General features: G+C 32.6%; 2 protein-coding genes across 3 annotated transcripts; both read right to left on the bottom strand.

The window, feature by feature from the left end:
* Nucleotides 1–508: 508 nt before the first annotated feature.
* LOC108464230 (plant UBX domain-containing protein 2-like) lies at nt 509–3,124 on the bottom strand. Of its 2 annotated transcripts, none has more exons than XM_017764416.2 (4): nt 2,995–3,124; nt 1,896–2,819; nt 1,120–1,398; nt 509–987 (listed from the first exon to the last, which is right to left on the bottom strand). In XM_017764416.2, exons 2-4 carry the CDS (start codon nt 2,772–2,774, stop codon nt 748–750), a joined length of 1,398 nt encoding a protein of 465 aa, XP_017619905.1. In that variant the 5' UTR covers nt 2,775–2,819; nt 2,995–3,124; the 3' UTR covers nt 509–747. The 2 variants fall into 2 exon arrangements, with proteins under 2 accessions (XP_017619905.1, XP_017619897.1); XM_017764408.2 differs by having other exon boundaries at nt 2,990–3,118.
* A 13,070-nt stretch (nt 3,125–16,194) lies between these two features.
* On the bottom strand, nt 16,195–18,138 carry LOC108462021 (uncharacterized). Its single transcript, XM_017762031.2, has one exon. It carries the CDS (start codon nt 17,980–17,982, stop codon nt 17,590–17,592), a length of 393 nt encoding a protein of 130 aa, XP_017617520.1. The 5' UTR covers nt 17,983–18,138; the 3' UTR covers nt 16,195–17,589.
* Between the last annotated feature and the right edge of the window lie 4,018 nt (nt 18,139–22,156).

Below are 22,156 nucleotides of genomic sequence, written 5' to 3'. Positions count from 1 at the left end.
CCTCATATGTTGGTCAATGTCCGAATCAATCACAAAACACTTGCTACAAGTGCAAGGAACAAACAATATACAGTAGGGATATTAGTTGAGCCACAAAAACTAAAGGATTTTAATGTAGTGAAAAAATTTAGAGAAAATTCTATTTAAATTTTTGCGAGAAAGATTAGAGTTATAAAAATTATACCATTGTCCTCAAAAGGTTACTAGTAATAAATTGGAAAATCCTTAATAATGAAAAATTAAAATAGTAAAGATAGACAATTAGAGTCAAACTAATATAAATTCAAATGTTCAAACTTTTTCGGCCCAAACACGCTACTTGAGAACTGCTCTATCAGCTACAACAAAAGTACAAAAATTTTGGCTAATGGCTCTTTGGGTTTAGACGTTACCTAGCCTGTTCAAAGTTGGAAGCTCCATACTTGCAAGTTTCCATCAAGCAATGGATCAATTTCCAGAAGAAGTGAACTCGAATTTGACCATATCTAGAAAGCTTAAGACACTATGATGAAATGGAATGAAACGAAATGAATTTATTATAAACCCAAAAACAAGTGGACCGAGGCCACCCCAAGGGGACATAACTGTTGTTTGACAAGTCCTCTAACTGATTACAAATCAAATGGAGCCAAAGAATCAGCCTTTGCTGAAACAAAATTACAACATCAGGAATTCACAGCTTTGAAAAAAAATAAAAGAATTTGCAGTTTTTCCCCCAATCAATAGAGAAAGGTTGCCAGAGATGTTTCAATTGGTTACAAGCGGTTCACTCAGTTCCAACAGTTCATTCGATAGCCCTGTAAACACCACTGAATCAGTTTCAATAGGTTTGAACTTTATAAGGGCTGAAGGCACCAAATCCTCATCGTATAGCGTTCGGGCTTTCTGTCCAGCTGCAGGAAAAGAAGGGATCACCCTCCGTTTAACCAGTACAGGATCCAACAGCTCAAACTCCAAGGACGGTTCTTTCAGTGATAAGCTGACAAACTGAGGATAAAAAACAGCATATATCATTTCACATTCCAACAGGATGAACAAACTAAATAGTAAACCTGGAAATATCTTGAGAATGAAGGAACTAATAGGAAACAATACAAACAACTAGGCATGAGGACTAACCTTGTAGAGAGAACTAGTTGGCTCCCAAGGTGCAAAAACGGCTTGAAGAACCACTCCATCAGGAAACTGGATGCGAATCATTGTTCTTCTATACCTCCTTCGGCCTGCTTTTGCCTGCTTTTCCTTGAAAGATTTAGGGATTAAGAGCTGTGATTCTGCATTCTTTTTCTTTCTCAACTCTGCTTCTCTTTTCACCTCTTCAGCTGATAGGCTGTAGAAAGAATCCGGTAGCTCGATTTTTGCTGCTACACTCTCAGGTACAGAGAAGAAGACCCGGATCTACAATGACAAAAAATTCATGTTCTGAGTTAGAGATATATGCTGAATTGGGAGATAGGTGACAAGGGGCAGTAATGGACATCTAATAATCTTGATTAATCGCATATTCTACTAATGAAATTGCATAAAAATTGTGCATATTCACTGAATATCAACATTCAACAACATAGACAGAGGATGAACAATTAAATGACAAATAAGTAGACAGAAAAGACCAAAAACAAAAAATGAAACAATTGAACAGTAAGCGATGCAGTCAAGTTTCCTATAATTTACAACGCCTCATTTAAAACAACCATAAACAAAGGCAGTTCAATAATATTATAGAAGAGAATTCATTTCACCAAATATTACATCTATTTCCTTAGCCACATTCTTATTTCACCTATTTTAGCAAACAATGCATTAATCAAGGATTCTATGGTAATCAATAGGCTAAAATACAGATAAAGATAAAAGGGGTAAAACCATACGAATATCTACAAACAATTAATTACCTGTCTGTCAATCTTCTTTGGCTCAACCATTTCCTCTTTCTCACTCTTGTTACCTTCTTCTATCTTCTCCTGTTCCAACAACATTATTGCCTTGTTCATCAAAGTAATCATCTCCTTCTTAGGAACGTCCATGACTGCCCACATTTCCCCTCCTCCTTCCTTCGACACAAATCCAACAAGCTCCAACAGCTCAACTCCTCCAGAGACCTCGCCAATTGCTTCCCTTATCTTCGGATTACTCATCCGAATCTTCCTGAACTTGTCATTCCCAGGTTCCTTAACTATGTTCCTCAACAACCTAAGAAAAACCTGAACTGATCCGTCTGGTGGGTTCCCTGAAATATATGAACCAATGCAAACCTCCAATTCAATCCCTGAGGACTCTTGTAACTCGTTCTCATTCGATCCCGCATCTGTGTCACTGCCTTCTCTATTGGACGAATTGATCTCAATACAAGTTTCTACATGTTTAGATACCTCCTCCTCAGACACATAAGGAGCACCACAGATCGGACACTCAAACATATTCAAGGTGAATCCATTTTTGGATACCTTGCTAGAAGTGATCAATGAACCGTAAGGATCGAACCCGTTTTCCGGCTTCCGAGGTGGTTCAAGATTGCTGGGCGTGTTTTGATCGGAATTTGAAGATTTAGAGGGCAAAGAAGGCTTGGAAGTCAAAGAGGAGGAAGAAGATGAGGGAGGAATAGGCTTGGGAGAAGGGGTGTGAGGTGGGGAGGGACGGGTAAGGATGGGGTTAACAGGTCCAGAACAAGAGGAACCCAAGACTCGACCTTGGCCCTTGAAATTCCCAGATGATGAAAATTGGTTGTTGACTTTCTTCATGAATCCACTCCATTTGCCTTTCATTTCATCCATTATTATTTCTCTGGGTAAATGTCCTTTTTGGTTTGAAGCTCCAAACTGAATATGAATAAGAGCAATATCAATAACAACAACGAAGAAAATTTGGAAGGAAACAAAAAAAGGTAATGAAGGAACCGAAGAAATGAGTGGGGGAAATTAGAAATTATAAAAAGTTATAGCAGACTCAGAAAATCAACAATGAAGAAATAAGAACAAAGAGGGTTTACCTTACCTTATCTCGGAGGATCAATTGGTCTTTCGCCGATAACAGAATTTTTTAATTTCTTAACTGTTAAGAATAGGTAGATGTAATTGGCAGATGGAACGGATAATGGACCCCACCCACACTTTGAATTGTCCATAACCAAATACACGCCCTCTTTCTCGCTTATCTAAACCAATAACATTCCACCACGTATATTAACAATCATATTAATAAAAACTACAAATAATCATATTAATAAAATTGAAAATTCCAAGTTTCGACTACAAACGTTGAATGTTTTGCCTATTGTCTACCCAAGTTTTTGTCCCAAGTATTTTTTGGAACTCGACCCAAGTCGAACAATGAGACCAAGCCTATTCGAGTTTCCAATCCACTACATTAACTTTTGCTCCAATTAATCTGTATATTCACATTCATGATTCATCCTTTAACGCCCTCACGCCCGAGCAGTCGCCAGATTCGAGCTTGAGATGTTATTAAACTTAATTCATCAATTTAACAGCTCAAACAATTTATTTTTAAAACTTCCAGACAAGCTGGCAATCTGCATTATAGTCGCTTAAAAATTCATATTTCGAGTTACGAAATTCAAAATCCAATTCTGTAAATTTTTACTGAAACTAGACTCATATATCTATCTACTAAATTTTTTTCTAGAATTTTTGGTCAGGCCAATTAGTACAGTTTATTAGTTAAAGTCTCCCCTATTTTAGGGTTCGACTACTCTGACCCCTGTGTATTACGAATCAGATATCTCCCTGTACAGAGTTTCAATGACTATTTCGTTTATTTCTTATAAAACTAAACTCAATAAGGATTTCATACATGTAAAATAAAACTCCTAATTGTTTTTGTACAATTTATAGTGAATTTTTAAAGTCGGAACACGGGATACAAAGATCACTCTGACCCTGTTCCACAAAAACTTAAATATCTCACAAAATATAACTCATATACCTGTTTTGTTTCTTCCATATGAAAATAGACTCATCAAGCTTCAATTCCATAACTTATTTATCATTTAATTTCATTTCTACTATTTTTAGTGATTTTTCAAGTTCACGTCACTACTGCTGTCTGAATCTATTTTATGGTAAATTTTATCTATTTCATGGTTTCCATGGATTAGCTAGCAATTTGACATACATAACACCAAATATGATCATGATTTGCCATTCCAATGGCTAATCATTACCAAGCATTTCCATACCACTCAATAACCATATCATAAGATCATATATACAAAATGATTATAATGTTATACATGCCATACCCAAAATATACAAGCCATTATGCCAAGATGGTATACGGATAGTGTGAGCGAGCCTCCAACCGTTCCCGATTTCCAAGCTGGCTTGTCAAAACTATAAGGAATGAAAAGGAGGGAGTAAGCATAAATGCTTAGTAAGTTCACATGCAAATAGCAAGTAACATAACCATATAAGCAAACATAAAACATCATTTGCAAAATCATCACCAAGACATTCATATCATATTTTCATTTATCATCTTACCATATTGTTGTTATATTGAGTTTTCAACCCGAGGGTTAAGTACATATCTATTCAAAGTATCCATTTCACAACACTTACCAATACGTCCCTTTCATCTCAAGTATTCCTCCATTTGAGTAGAACTTTACCCATTAAACACATCGGAATATAATTCGGATACATAGAAAGTTTGCACATAAGTGCCACGTATGTAGCCAAGCTACCATGTAACCCGCCCATAAGCGAACTTGGACTCAACTCAATGAGCTCGGGCGTTCGCATCCATAAGTGAACTCAGACTCAACTCAACGAGCTAGGATGCCTAGTTACATCTCACGAACTCGGACTCAACTCAACGAGTTCGGATGCCCAAATATCCCAGTGACATGTCACTTGTATCCTAATCCATTCCTAAGGTTCAACGGGACCTTTTTTCCCAATCATGTGTCTCAACCATCTTCTACGGAATGCCGATACCGATACTCGGTAGTATTTCACATTTTCCAAGTATATCACATAATTTGACATATTATCAAACAATTATCACAAGTATAATATTTCATAATAATTATCATATCATTTAAATAACATTAAAACACTTAAAATAATAACTATGTTACCAACATTTACATATGAACTTACCTCGTATGTGAAAATGATTACTTTTACCATTTCGTCCACAACCTGGTATTTTCCCCATTTTAGCCCGAATTTCAGTTTTCCTTGCTCTATCATTTAAAATATAGTCTAATTAGGACTCACATTATTCAAATTGACCCAAAAACATATTTTGGAAAAATTACAATTTTGCCCCTAAACTTTTGCATATTTACACTTTTTCCCCAAAGCTCGTAAATTAAACTTCGGCCTGTTTTCTTATGTTTTATGACATGCTAATTGTTTTTCCCTTCTATAGCAACATCAAATTCTCACTCTAACATGTACTTATGACTATTAGGTATTTTTACCGATTAAGCCCTTTTACTCGTTTTCACTTAAAACCGAGTAGCACAAGTTGTCTAACAAAATTTAAAACCTCATATTCTATCATAAAACACCAAAATACACAAATTTCACCTATGGGTATTTTTCCAATTATGAACCCTAGGTTGAATTATTACTAGCATAAGCTAAATCAAGTTATCGGGACTCTAAAAACGTAAAAAAAACATTAAAAACGAGGCTAGAACGGACTTACAATCGAGCTTGGAAGCTTGAAAAACCCTAGCCATGGTTTCTCCTTGCTATATTCGGCCATGGGGTTGAAGATGGACACATTTGGGTTTTAAAATTTGTCTTTTAATTCATTTTACCCCTAAATGACCAAAATGCCCTTTTTACTATTCTTTAAATTTTTACCCTTCCGAGCCCATTTTTGTCCAAATTTTTTTAGAAATTTGTAAAATTACTCTTTAAGGACCTCTAATTAATAATCTAATTCAATTTTATGCAAAATGCTTCTAGAACACAAGTTTTGCAATTTATTCAATTTAGTCCCTAACTTCAAATTAAGCACTTTATGCATAGAATTTCTTCATGAAATTTTCACACAATCATGCAATCATATCATAGACCTCAAAATAATTATAAAATAATTATTTCTATCTCAAATTTGTGGTCTCAAAACCACCATTCCTACTAGGCCCAAAATTAGGATATTACAACTCTCCCCCCCTTTAGGGATTTACGTCTCCGAAAATCTTACCGGAAAAGTGGTCTTCACTTAGATTTCTCAATTTCATATTAAGTGCTGAAGAACTTTCACTCAGGCGGTGCCTCCAATATATCTCTTTAATTTCTCATATATTCTGAAAGCTTACGGATTCATTTCTTAATTATTCTTAAAATTTCAACCCTTCTCAGTTTCCCATGATATCATGACATAAAACCTGGATCTCAACTTGATTCAATAGAGACCGGAATTCTAAGAAATCCAACAATCAAAGAGACATGAAATTCCATGAATTTGATGAGTAGGAACTCATTCAATACCGATATGATTTATAGATCTCGCCAAACATTTAACAATAGGATACATCACATTTTCCTCTTTCCGCCATGGAAATAAATCTGATATGGCCTCAAGAATAATCTTTCTCATTTCCATCCGAATATCATCACTGACAAGAATAATTTTGATAAATTCCAATGTCCGGCATTAACCCCTTTAACAACTCAGGTTTCATGTAACATCGAATACTCTAAACTATCACGTTACCTCACTGTCTTGAAACACATCACAATTCATACAACAGTACATTACTGAAAGTCAGGAAGTCTTTACTCAATGTAGACTAGTCTAGTTCAGACGCTTCGGTTACCAATATTCTCATCTATCCGAACTTTGTCAACATGTAATAAACTTTTTAGCTTTCACAAAACGAAAACCTTATCATTCGTAGTGACTTTAACTAATATCAAACTCTTTCTAATAAATATACACCTCTCATTCAGACTATTTACTCTTTTATCCGTACAAAATGAAATTCTATTATCAGACTTGGGAAAAATAATCCTGACATAATTGTTACATGAAATCTTTCAAATAAATAATTCACCAAACCGAATGAAACTCGCGCTTTTATCACTTATGCCTTTACTGATGTCAAATCCTTACACAGAAATTAGAAAAATCCCAATACTGAAATCACCACATCACCCAAATCAAATCAGAAGTATAGTCATACTTGACATGATTATCACGAGCTGAAGAATGCACTCCGAACATGAGTCATAATTGACAAATTACGGAATAAAGATAACAAGAAAACCGAATAAAGAAATCAAAGATAGAAAAACCCAAAGTAAAGAAATCTAGAATAAAAAGATCCAGGATAAAGAAACCCAAGATATGATACTATGTCGGAGAATCAAAAACCAAACTCATAGAGAAAATACAGAATACCCCGATAATTCTTCAAGAAAGAAAGTCCAAAAGAAAACATCATTTAATCCCACTGGAATCAAATATAACAAGAACAATATATCTTCACATACATATATATCAGATGAAGCATCAAGTAGAAGAAACAGAATCATAATATCATATGTATTTTCTCATCAATTCTTATCAGACGAAATGAAATAGAAAACCCGATGAAATAGAGCAATATAAATTATAAACCAGTCAGACTACCAATGCTTTCATCCAACACCAGAATTAGAAGACATTCCCATATAACAAAAATTTCTTCAGAAGATCAATAGCCATAGAAATATTTCTGAGAACGGGTAAACACATAGAACATCTCAAAAGAGATCTAAATCATCCGATCATAATATGTCACACTCAGATAGTTCACATTTCAAATATCATTTCACGACTAGTTCGCCATCACAAATTTCATATTAAACCATTCACTAAAGAAGGCCGATTCGAATAAATTTCGATTTACACTTTTCTCGACCTTGCACCGAGTAATTCGATTTACCAAAGAGAATTCCTTCTCTAACTGGGACAGTGCATAACTCCAATAATCTTTACGTCAATCCGATACTTTACTGGCTCTGACTTTACTTATCAACTCATTTTCAATCTCTGATCATACTTATAATTATTCTATCACTAAATTTTTACTGAATTTTTACTGAAACTAGACTCATATATCTACCTACTAAATTTTTACTGAAACTAGACTCATATATCTACCTACTAAATTTTTTCTAGAATTTTTGGTCAAGCCAATTAGTACATTTTATTAGTTAAAGTCTCCCCTGTTTCAGGGTTCGACTACTCTAACCCCTGTGTACTACGAATCAGATATCTCCCTGTACAGAGTTTCAATGACTATGCCGTTTATTTTTTATAAAAATAAACACAATAAGGATTTCATACATGTAAAATAAAACTCCTAATTGTTTCTGTACAATTTATAGTGAATTTTAAAATTCAGAACAGGGGATACAGTGATCACTCTGACCCTGTTCCACAAAAACTTAAATATCTCACAAAATGTAACATATATACTTGTTCTGTTTCTTCCATATGAAAAAATACTCATCAAGCTTCAATTCCATACTTATTTATCTTTTAATTCCATTTTTACTATTTTTAGTGATTTTTCAAGTTCACGTCACTACTGCTGTCTGAATCTATTTTATGGTAAATTTTATCTATTTCATGCCTTCCATGGATTAGCTAGCAATTTGACATACATAACACCAAATGTGATCATGACTAGCCATTCCAATGGCTAATCATTACCAAGAATTTCCATACCACTCAATAACCATATCATAAGACCATATATACAAAATGATTATAATGTTATACATGCCATACCCAAAATATACAAGCCATTATGCCAAGATGGTATACAGATAGTGTGAGCGAGCCTACGACCGTTCCCGATTTCCGAGCTGGCTTGTCAAAACTACAAGGAATAAAAAGGAGGGAGTAAGCATAAATGCTTAGTAAGTTCACATGCAAATAGCAAGTAACATAACCATATAAGCAAACATAAAACATCATTTGCATAATCATCACCAAGTCATTCATATCATACTTTCATTTATCATACTACCATATTGTTGTTATATTGAGTTTTCAACCCGAGGGTTAAGTACATACCTGTTCAAAGTATCCATTTCACAACACTTACCAATACGTCCCTTTCATCTTGAGTATTCCTCCATTTGAGTAGAACTTTACCCGTTGAACACATCGGAATATAATTCGGATACATGGAAAGTTTGCACATAAGTGCCAAATATGTAGCCAAGCTACCATGTAACCCGCACATAAGCGAACTCGAACTCAAGTCAACGAGCTCAGATGCCTAGTTACATCTCACGAACTCGGACTCAAATCAACTAGTTTGGATGCCCAAATATCCCAGTGACATGTCACTTGTATCCTAATCCATTCCTCAGGTTCAACGGGACCTTTTTCCCAATCATGTGTCTCAACCATCTTCTACGGAATGCCGATACCGATACTCGGTAGTATTTCACATTTTCCAAGTATATCACATAATTTGACATATTATCAAACAATTATCACAAGTATAATATTTCATAATAATTATCATATCATTTAAATAATATTAAACCATTTAAAATAATAACTATGTTACCAACATTTACATATGAACTTACCTCGTATGTGAAAATGGCTACTTTTACCATTTCGTCCATAACCTGGTATTTTCCCCATTTTAGCCCGAATTTCAGTTTTCCTTGCTCTATCATTTAAAATATAGTCAAATTAGGACTCACATTATTCAAATTGACCCAAAATCATATTTTGGAAAAATTACAATTTTGCCCTCAAACTTTTGCATATTTACACTTTTTCCCCAAAGCTCGTAAATTAAACTTCAGCCTATTTTCTTATGTTTTATGACATGCTAATCGTTTTTCCCTTCTATAGCAACATCAAATTCTCACTCTAACATGTACTTATGACTATTAGTTATTTTTACCAATTAAGCCCTTTTACTCGTTTTCACTTAAAACCGAGTAGCACAAGTTGTCTAACAAAATTTAAAACCTCATATTCTATCATAAAACACCAAAATACACAAATTTCACCTATGGGTATTTTTCCAATTATGAACCCTAGGTTGAATTATTACTAGCATAAGCTAAATCAAGTTATCGGGACTCTAAAAACGTAAAAAAAACATTAAAAACGAGGCTAGAACGGACTTACAATCGAGCTTGGAAGCTTGAAAAACCCTAGCCATGGTTTCTCCTTGCTATATTCGGCCATGGGGTTGAAGATGGACACATTTGGGTTTTAAAATTTGTCTTTTAATTCATTTTACCCTAAATGACCAAAATGCCCTTTTACTATTCTTTAAATTTTACCCTTCCGAGCCCATTTTGTCCAAATTTTTTTAGAAATTTGTAAAATTACTCTTTAAGGACCTCTAATTAATAATCTAATTCAATTTTATGCAAAATGCTTCTAGAACACAAGTTTTGCAATTTATTCAATTTAGTCCCTAACTTCAAATTAAGCACTTTATGCATAGAATTTCTTCATGAAATTTTCACACAATCATGAAATCATATCATAGACCTCAAAATAATTATAAAATAATTATTTCTATCTCAAATTTGTGGTCTCGAAACCACTATTCCGACTAGGCCCAAAATTAGGATATTACAACTCTCCCCCCCTTTAGGGATTTTCGTCCCCGAAAATCTTACCGGAAAAGTGGTCTTCACTTAGATTTCTCAATTTCATATTAAGTGCTGAAGAACTTTCACTCAGTCGGTGCCTCCAATATATCTCTTTAATTTCTCATATATTCTGAAAGCTTACGGATTCATTTCTTAATTGTTTTTAAAATTTCAGCCCTTCTCAGTTTCCCATAATATCATGACATAAAACCTGGATCTCAACTTAATTCAATGGAGACCGAAATTCTAAGAAATCCAACAATCAAAAAGACTTGAAATTCCATGATTTTGATGAGTAGGAATTCATTCAATACCGATATGATTTATAGATCTCACCAAACATTTAACAATAGGATACATCACATTTTCCTCTTTCCGCCATGGAAATAATTCTGATATGGCCTCAAGAATAATCCTTCTCATTTCCATCCCAATATCAACACTGACAAGGATAATTTTGATAGATTCCAATGTTCGGCTTTAACCCCTTTAACAACTCAGATTTCATGTAACATCGAATGCTCTAAACTATCACGTTACCTCACTGTCTTGAAACACATCACAATTCATACAACAGTACATTACTGAAAGTCAGGAAGTCTTTACTCAATGTAGACTAGTCTAGTCCAGACACTTCGGTTACCAATATTCTCATCTATCCGAACTTTGTCAACATGTAATAAACTTTTTAGCTTTCACAAAACGAAAACCTTATCATTCGTAGTGACTTTAACTAATATCAAACTCTTTCTAATAAATATACACTTCTCATTCAGACTATTTACTCTTTTATCCGTACAAAATGAAATTCTATTATCAGACTTGGGAAAAATAATCCTGACATAATTGTTACATGAAATCTTTCAAATAAATAATTCACCAAACCGAATGAAACTCTCGCTTTTATCACTTATGCCTTTACTGATGTCAAATCCTTACACAGAAATTAGAAAAATCCCAATACTGAAATCACCACATCACCCAAATCAAATCAGAAGTATAGTCATACTTGACATGATTATCACGAGCTAAAGAATGCACTCCGAACATGAGTCATAATTGACAAATTACGGAATAAAGATAACAAGAAAACCGAATAAAGAAATCCAAGATAGAAAAACCCAGAATAAAGAAATCCAGAATAAAAAGATCCAGAATAAAGATACCCAAGATACGATACTATGTCGGAGAATCGGAAACCAAGCTCATAGAGAAAATATAGAATACCCCGATAATTCTTCAAGAAAGAAAGTCCAAAAGAAAGCATCATTTAATCCCACTAGAATCAAATATAACAAGAACAATATATCTTCATATACATATATATCAGATGAAACATTAAGTAGAAGAAGCAGAATCATAATATCATATGTATTTTCTCATCAATTCTTATCAGACGAAATGAAATAGAAAACCCGATGAAATAGAGGAATATAAATTATAAACCAGTCAGACTACCAATGCTTTCATCCAACACCAGAATTAGAAGACATTCCCATATAACAAAAATTTCATCAGAAGATCAATAGCCATAGAAATATTTCTAAGAACGGGTAAACATATAGAACATCTCAAAAGAGACTGCTAAATCTGTCCAGTCATAACTGTCACACTCAGATAGTTCACATTTCAAATATCATTTCCCCAACTAGTTCTGCCATCACAAATTTCATATTAAACCATTCACTAAAGATGGCCAATTCTGAATAAATTTCGATTTACACTTTTCTCGACCTTGCACCTGAGTAATTCGATTTACCAAAGAGAATTCCTTCTCTAACTGGGACAGTGTATAACTCCAATAATCTTTACGTTAATCCAATACTTTATTGGCTCTGACTTTACTTATCAGCTCATTTTCAATCTCTGATCATACTTATAATTATTCTATCACTGAACTCTTTGGGTTCTCAACCGAAAACTTATTGAATACAAATCTCATTAAATTCCATTATAAGTACCATTTTGGTAAGGGGGAGGGGTTAAAGGACCTCTGACTCGACTTTTTTTTATACATACACATATGACATAACTTCCATCATCATAGCAACATCATCAAAATCATGTCATTCATTCAGGCAATGCAACATTCATGTTGGCTTACACCAATTTTCCTATTGTCCCATTTAGACAATATACTTTTGCATACATTCTATGTTTTCTAGATAGCTTTACTTATCCATTTATTTAATTAAATTAAGTCATGCTCATGACATCATATAAGGCCAAACAAACACAGATATTTGCATCACAATTACAACTTTCATTTCGTGCATCATCATGTACATATCATTACAATCATATAATTCAGTCTAACAATTTAACATAGATAAGTTCATTTCATTATAATCCTTTATCTCATAAAAATTATATATCATTAACATTCATCAACATTCGACGTCCAATCAAGACAAGGACATTTTCATTCGTATCATAATTTTATAACCTTTATTCATACCTCTACTACTTTCTATTTATTCCGTTCATCTTATCAAATAAGGCACATACACCACATCATATGAGCATTAAGCAAATATGGATATTTATCACATATGTATCATAAATTTTTATTCATACTTTTCTGAACCAAGACTTATCATAATCAGAATTTTACTCAAATACCTTCACATAACATTGAACATGGTCGGCTCAGCTCGGTTGGAGAGTACCCTGTCTAAATAAGACGGTACTCATACGCGTCGGAAGACATCACAATATCATAGATCAGTGGCATGTATAGCTAAACTTTTACACATGCTAGGTTAGTCTGAGAACCGACTAAACCTGCTCTGATACCACCAAATGTAACGCCCTCACGCCCGAGACTGTCGCTAGAGTCGAGCTTGAGGTGTTACTAAACTTAATTCATCAATTTAACAGCTCAAACAATTTATTTTTAAAACTTCTAGACAAGCTGACAATCTGCATTATAGTCTCTTAAAAATTCATATCTCAAGTGACGAAACTCAAAATCTAATTCTGTAAATTTTTTCTGAAACTAGACTCATATATATATCTACTAATTTTTTTCTAGAATTTTTGGTCTGGCCAATTAGTACATTTTATTAGTTAAAGCCTCCCCTGTTTCAGGATTCGACTACTCTGACCCCTGTGTATTACGAATCAGATATCTCCCTGTACAGAGTTTCAATGACTATGACGCTTATTTCTTATAAAACTAAACTCAATAAGGATTTCATACATGTAAAATAAAACTCCTAATTGTTTTTTTTTACAATTTATAGTGAATTTTTAAAGTCAGAACAGGTGATACAAAGATCACTCTGACCCTATTCCACAAAAACTTAAATATCTCACAAACTATGACTCATATACCTATTTTGTTTCTTTCATATGAAAATAGACTCATCAAGCTTCAATTTCATAACTTATTTATCATTTAATTCTATTTTTACTATTTTTAGTGATTTTTCAAGTTCACGTCACTATTGCTGTCTAAATCTATTTTATGGTAAATTTTATCTATTTCATGGTTTCCATGGATTAGCTAGCAATTTGACATACATAACACCAAATGTGATCATGATTAGCCATTCCAATGGCTAATCATTACCAAGCATTTCCATACCACTCAATAACCATATCATAAGACCATATATACAAAATGATTATAATGTTATACATGCCATACCCAAAATATACAAGCCATTATGCCAAGATGGTATATGAGATAGTGTGAGCGAGCCTCCACCGCTTCCGATTTCGAGTTGGCTTGTCAAAACTACAAGGAATAAAAGGAGGAGTAAGCATAAATGCTTAGTAAGTTCACATGCAAATAGCAAGTAACATAACCATATAAGCAAACATAAAACATCATTTGCATAATCATCACCAAGACATTCATATCATATTTTCATTTATCATCTTACCATATTGTTGTTATATTGAGTTTTCAACCCAAGGGTTAAGTACATACCTGTTCAAAGTATCCATTTCACAACACTTACCAATACGTCCCTTTCATATCAAGTATTCCTCCATTTGAGTAGAACTTTACCCGTTGAACACATCGGAATATAATTCGGATACATGGAAAGTTTGCACATAAGTGCCACATATGTAGCCAAGCTACCATGTAACCCGCCCGTAAGCGAACTCGGACTCAACTCAACGAGCTCGGGCGTTCGCATCCATAAGTGAACTCGGACTCAACTCAACGGGCTCGAATGCCTAGTTACATCTCACGAACTCGGACTCAACTCAACGAGTTCGGATGCCCAAATATCCCAATGACATGTCACTTGTACCCTAATCCATTCCTAAGGTTCAACGGGACCTTTTTCCCAATCATGTGTCTCAACCATCTTCTACGGAATGCCGATACCGATACTCGGTAGTATGTCACATTTTCCAAGTATATCACATAATTTGACATATTATCAAACAATTATCACAAGTATAATATTTCATAATAATTATCATATCATTTAAATAACATTAAAACATTTAAAATAATAACTATGTTTCCAACATTTACATATGAACTTACCTCATATGCAAAAATGGCTACTTTTACCATTTCGTCCATAACCTGGTATTTTCCCCATTTTAGCCCGAATTTCAGTTTTCCTTACTCTATCATTTAAAATATAGCCTAATTAGGACTCACATTATTCAAATTGACCCAAAATCATATTTTGAAAAAATTACAGTTTTGCCTCTAAACTTTTGCATATTTACACTTTTTCTCCAAAGCTCGTAAATTAAACTTCGGCCTATTTTCTTATGTTCTATAACATGCTAATCGTTTTTCCCTTCTATAGCAACATCAAATTCTCACTCTAACATGTACTTATGACTATTAAGTATTTTTATCGATTAAGTCCTTTTACTCGTTTTCACTTAAAACCGAGTAGCACAAGTTGTCTAACAAAATTTAAAACCTCATATTCTATCATGAAACACCAAAATACACAAATTTCACCTATGGGTATTTTTCCAATTATGAACCCTAGGTTGAATTATTGCTAGCATAAGCTAAAGCAAGTTATCGAGACTCCAAAAACGTAAAAAACATTAAAAACGAGACTAGAACGAACTTACAATCGAGCTTGGAAGCTTGAAAAACCCTAGCCATGGTTTCTCCTTGCTATATTCGGCCATGGAATTAAAGATGGACACATTTGGATTTTAAAATTTGTCTTTTAATTCATTTTATCCCTAAATGACCAAAATACCCTTTTTACTATTCTTTAAATTTTTACCCTATAATCTAATTCAATTTTATGCAAAATACTTCTAAAACACAAATTTTACAATTTATTCAATTTAGTCCCTAACTTCTAATTAATCATTTTATGTATAAAATTTCTTCATGAAATTTTCACACAATAATACAATCATATCATAGACTTCAAAATAATTATAAAATAATTATTTCTATCTCGAATTTATGATCCCGAAACCATTATTCCGACTAGGCCCAAAATCAAGATATTACACATCCACTAATTACCTTATTGCCAATCCCTTATTGCCAATCCCTAGAGTTTTGAATACGCAGAATGTTTCGATCCACATTGAAGTTGAAATTGAAATTAAAATTGAAATTGAAATGAAAAAATAACCAAAGAGAAGAATTTGAATATATAAACGTAAAGAACTGCGCATCCCAGTAAAATTTAACTCATTTACAATTTACATCTAAGCCAACCCTACACTGTCAAAATTCAAGTCGAGACCTCCAATGGCCGTGTACATATGTGCTTCAATCTCACTTCCAAAAGGAAGAGTTCTTTGCTTGGAGTTTGAATCGGAAGTTCCAACTTACACTTCAGTCTCCGCAAAGCCCAAGTCACGTCCTTCTGAAACTGGCCACCTTCTACCTTATTAAATGAACAAGAGGAGCCAAGGTCCCCCAGAAAAGAATCGTTGAGAAATTCATGCCAACATATGCCGTGTTCCACAAGGTTCTCGCAAACTTCACTGTCAAATTTAAGTTCATTTCATATCCCCCCCCCCCACACACACAACAAACCATCAAAGCTACTAGTAGTAACCGAGAGACGATCGGTTTTGCCACTGGAAACATTTTGTTCCTTCTTCCACCGATCATTATGCTGCTGTTCAAGATTCCGACATCTTCTTGCACCATGGGCAGTCAAAATGATCTCATCCATATATTAAGGGATCAATTATAGTTTTACCAGAATAAGTGAGGCATCAGAAAGGGAATCAAAGCTTCGGCCAAAGGGTTCAGCACCCAAGCTGTAAGCTCACCTTCCTGGAAGTACTGAGGTTCAATCAGGGTCAGTAGCTACAGAATCTTTGATTAAAATCTCATCATGATTCATGAAGGGATGATCGTAAGGTCCAAGATAAATATAGTAATGAACTCAAAAATTGAAAAAAAAAAAAAATAGTTCGCCCACAAACTTCCAAGTGCTTAAAACTCCAAAGATAACGAGCTTACCAGTAAAGAATTGAAGCTAAATTGGCGTTCAAGAATGAATGGTTACCGTAAGGCAATCGTCCTTCTAGAGCATCGAGTAGGTATAGAAAAATTATTGCCCTAGTTTCAAATCCATATTTCAAACGTTTTACTAGAGAATGATATGGCGCTGTACCAATGTAGAAAGCTATAGGGTAAGTATACAATTTGAGGCACTGGACATCACAGCTTCCATTATGTCCATTCGATCATCATGTTGCCTTGCATAACCAAGTTCCAAACGATAATCAACTTGTTCTAATTGGATACTAGATCCTAAATTTCAACTCCAAAAGCAGTTGTCAATATTGAAACAATAGCGATAACTTGAACCAAACCCCAACTTTTTTTTAATCAAATCGAAATTGAATAACAGAGATCCAATAATAACAACATATAATTCTTTCAAGATAAATCTCTCAAATCATCCAAACACATCAGAGATGAAATTCAAACAAAAAGATTATTAAAAAGAAAAGAAAAAGAAGTAGCCCAAATACAACAGATCTAAAATTCGCAGCACTTATCTCAATCGCGATTCTTAAGCCTCTCAACTCGCTGATTCAACTGCTCGATCTTAACAACAAGGTTAGTAACAGAGTAAAGAAGCCAGTACAAAATAAGAGCGGCAGCGATGAGAAGCGCGTTGCGCTGGCTCTTCATGATGGATTTCTGGTGACGGAGATATTCGGAAGGGGTACAGGTATCGGCGTCACAGGTTGGACGCATCTCGTATTTCCAGTATATATCCATGAGGAGGAAGAGGCAGAAAGGAACCACCGACATGAAGGGCTTGAGGAGGTTACGTGTGACGGCGATCAAGCCCTTGCGGAGTCCGTCGAGGCCTGGAACTGTGAGGAGGAGCAACATGATGGCTTCAGCGCCGGCGGTGTAGCCTAGCACTACCCATTCTAGAGCCATATCTTTTGCGGTAAATTTTGATAAAAAAATGTTAGATCTGATTTAGGTTTTTTGATTTTGAGCTTTGGGAATTGGGAGTTTGGTTTCTGTATATGTGCTTTTCTTAGCGAGGAAGGAGGGCAGAAAATGAATTTGTTTTATTTTTTTAATTTATTATTTTAAAGGAAACGAGGGGCACGTGGACTTCATCGTACAGATGGCAGATTTTAAAAAATGGGCTTCTATTTATTCGGATTCGGCCCGATTATTTTCTCAACATTATTTTTTTTGCAACTCAAATTTAACACGTTTATATATTGTCATACAAATTTTCAAAATTTATATAAAAGTTTATCTTGATGATGGCTCTTGATTTCTATATTTAAAATTTAATCGGTATATTTTAATTTTAATATAATTTACTATTTCATTTAAATACTTTATTTTCAGTAAAATGTTATGTGAGATTTTAAGAACTTTTAACCCCTTAAATTTTCTATTAAATTTAGATAAATTATAATCTTATTTTTATTTTTTGTTATATGGATATCAAGTGAATAATTTCTTTTAATTTTAAAATATCATACTAACAAATTTAATAAAAAGAATTATAAGGATGTTAATTAATGGATCTAAATTTTAAATTCGAAAAGTAAAAGGATTAAAATTTTGAAAGTAAAAGTATAAAAATTAAATTCCAAATATATGAAAGTACAAAACTTTTAAAATGTATCAAAAGACTCTCAAACCTTTTCAAAAAAGCAATTAAGCCCTACTTTTTTTTTGCACTCAATTGGGAACTTGAATTTTAAAATGCATCAAAAGACTATCAAACTTAAAATAATAATAATAATAATTAAGCCCTACTTTTATTAAAAATTATAAAAATTTAAAATAAATAAAAGCTATAAATATTATTAAATTTTAAAAAATTCAAATATTAAAATTTTATTAAAATTAAAATTATAAAAATCGTAAAAATTATAAAATATATAGAAATATAAAATTTTATAAAGCCATAAAAAATTATACAAAATGTAAAGAAATATAAATTTTGTAAAAAATTATAAAATTATCGTATCAAAAGAAGAATTTTATAATTTTTCTATAGCTTTATTTATTTTTATTTTATCATATTTTACCACATGTCATACTATGTTTAGACTTGTTCATGGCGACCAAGGCCCGTCTGAAAAGTGGAAGGATTTTGGTAAAAATATAAGTCTGAAAAATGGGTTTGAGTAAAAAAAATATTCATTTAGAAAACGGGCCAGGCCATGGGTAAGGCTTTTTCGACTCGAACCTAGTCTGAATATGCAAAAAAAAAAAACTATAGTTCTTTTTCTTTTTTACTGTTTTTTATTATTTTGTTGCTATTTTCTTGTTTTTTTTTTACTATTTTGCTACCATTTCATAATTATGTTACTACTATTTTGTTATTATTATTCAGATATTGTATAACTCTTATTTTATTATTAATTTTGTTACTATTTTAAAGACATTTACTTGTTAAGTTGCATATATCTTAGTATTATTTAAGTGTACATATTTTTTAAAATTTATTTTCAATTTGTTGGGAAACATTTATTTTAATATTTTTAAAAAAATAATATAAAAATTTATATAGGTTGGACCCGAGTTTTAGCATTTTTATCTGAGCCGGACTTGGACAAAATTTAGACCCACTTTTTGGGCCGAGTCGAACCTGGAACTAGCAAATGGGCCTAAAATTTTGGTTGGGCCTGGCCTAGTCCATGGGCACCTTTAGTTATATTGTGACACATGATAACTTTAATTGAAAAAAGCTAGGAGTTGATAATTTTTTATGATTTTTATAAAATTTTATAAATTTTTTTATGATTTTATAAAAAAATTAAATTTTAATAAATTTCTAATTTTTATATTTTATTAAAATTTAATAATTTTTCTAAAATTTATTATTTATTATAATTTTCTAGTTTTTAATAAGAGCATGAGCTTAATTGCTCTTTTGAAAAATTTTGATGGTCTTTTGATCCATTTTGAAAGTTCAAGTACCCAATTGAGTGAAAAAAAAGTAGGGCTTAATTGTTTTTTAAGAAGCTTGAGGGCTTTTTGATGCATTTTGAAAGTTTAAGTACTCAATTGAGTATAAAAAAATGAGGATTTAATTGCTTTTTTAAAAAAAAAGTTTTAAGGCTTTTACTTAAGCTTAAATTTGGTAAATATTAAATGTTAAATTTTTTTTTTTTATATTTAAGATCAAACTGATAGAATATATATATATATTAAAAGTTAAATTTATTATTAGGCTAATAATATAATTTTTCTAGAAAATAATTGTAATTTTATTACGTATAGAAAACTAATTCTCGGTCTATCTTTGACTCCACATATTTATATTATAAATTTCTTAAAATGAAATTTGGAACACCTTTGCGAAAATAAAAGAGAAATTATATTTTAAAGAGCGTTTGAAACTTTGGTCAAATAATCGAGGCAAACCCTTTTATAAAACTGACTTTGAAAATTGGTGGCAAATTTTATTTAGGGTAAATTATACAAATGGGCAATTAACTATGTTCACGGTCATGTTTTGATCACTCAACTTTAATTTTTTTCAATTTAGGCATTTACGTTTAAATTCGTTCCTATTTTGGTCACCTACAACTAAATTGATAACATAAAGTCTTTTTCTAATGATACAATAACACATTTAGTCCTCAATACTTACATATTTATCAATTTTACCCTAATTCTAAATAATTAATCAATTTAACCCTTCATACGTACAAATCCTATCAAATTGATCCTCAAAATACCTAACCCAAGCTTTCAACTTTTAAAATTGAGACATTTCACATATTTTAAATCCATAATAAGCAATACATATCACTAATAATCTAATTTAGCGTTAAATCAATTACCAAATTAATTAAAACTAAAATCATGTTGGTAAGAGTGAAAATTATTTTTTACAAATATTAAAATTAAAATTATTTAGATAATTTTATTATATATTATATTTTTAAAATTTGTATTTTCTATTATTTTAATAGTGTTTAGATAATTTCTAACACTAACTTCTTAAAATATAAACAAAATAGGGTTATGTACCAAATTGGATAATTTCAACCATAAATTAAACAATTAATAGATGTGGAATGCCTTTATTTTGGTACAACCCTTTACCTTTTTTACTAGAATATCTAACAAGATGCTCTCATAAATATAAATTGAATAGATTTAGAAATATTGTATATTGTTATAATTGCAAATTTGACTTTATGATAAGACGAATTATAATGTTATGCATACAAATTGATAATTAGTTGATGAAATGACTGTGACAGCCCAAAATTGACCCTAGTCGGGATGTGGTTTCGGGACCACAAAACCGAGGCATAAAAATAATTTAAAATTTATTTTGATGCCTATGATATGTGTTAATTTGTGTGTGACATTTTTGATGTTTCGATTTAGTGTTATAAATGCGAATTTCACTAGAAAGGACCTAGTAGTGAACTTTGAAAGTATGATGGGAAATGTGTGATGACTAGTTGCTCATGCATGCAAAAATAAGGGATTTGCATGTCAAATTCCCCCAACATGAAGTGGCCGCCATGGCAAGAGAGATGGGCAAAACATGTCATGAAACATGTTTTGTTGGTGCATTAGGGAGAAATAATAAACAAAGGTGTATGGGTAAGAAAAGAATGAAAAAAAAATGTGTGTGAGTGTGGTATTCCCCCCATTGCCGTGAGTTGTAGAGAAAGAAAGAAAGAAATTTTGTTCATCCTTTCTTTGAGCCAAAACTAAGGAAGAAGGAGGATTTTTGCTTCATGCTTGGTTTGGAAGAGATCTAGAAGGAGATTTGGCTAAGTTTGCATCAAGATTAAGGTATGTATGAGGTTGTGTTAGGAGTTTCATGCATGTTTTGGTTGCTAACTTGATGTGCATGTTAGCCATGGCTCAAATCTTTGTTATGCCATGGAAATGGTATTTGGCCAAAGTTGTTATGGTGATAAAGCCATTGCATGCTAAGTGTGAAGCTTGATGATGATGCATGCAATGATGGATTGTCTACTTTTGAGTAAGATTTTGAGTTTTCTTTTGTTTAATCATGATTGAAGTTGAAAAGGGCATGATTGTCATATTCGCCATGATGCATTCATGAGCATGGTTCATGCTTCTTGCATGTTAGTTAAAATTTGTG

Source organism: Gossypium arboreum, chromosome 2, assembly GCF_025698485.1.
Source record: "Gossypium arboreum isolate Shixiya-1 chromosome 2, ASM2569848v2, whole genome shotgun sequence".
Taxonomy (NCBI): domain Eukaryota; kingdom Viridiplantae; phylum Streptophyta; class Magnoliopsida; order Malvales; family Malvaceae; genus Gossypium; species Gossypium arboreum.
This window is presented reverse-complemented; position numbering and strand designations above follow the sequence as displayed.

What these genes read in the sequence shown, in the direction of transcription:
- LOC108464230 (XM_017764416.2), bottom strand. Translation starts at nt 2,774, where the DNA reads ATGGATGAAATGAAAGGCAAATGGAGTGGATTCATGAAGAAAGTCAAC. An exon ending in CAAAGAAGATTGACAGACAG is followed by an intron (nt 1,399 to 1,895) that starts GTAATTAATTGT and finishes TTGTCATTGTAG; the next exon opens with ATCCGGGTCTTCTTCTCTGT. An exon ending in CAACTAGTTCTCTCTACAAG is followed by an intron (nt 988 to 1,119) that starts GTTAGTCCTCAT and finishes TTTTATCCTCAG; the next exon opens with TTTGTCAGCTTATCACTGAA.
- LOC108462021 (XM_017762031.2), bottom strand. Translation starts at nt 17,982, where the DNA reads ATGGCTCTAGAATGGGTAGTGCTAGGCTACACCGCCGGCGCTGAAGCC.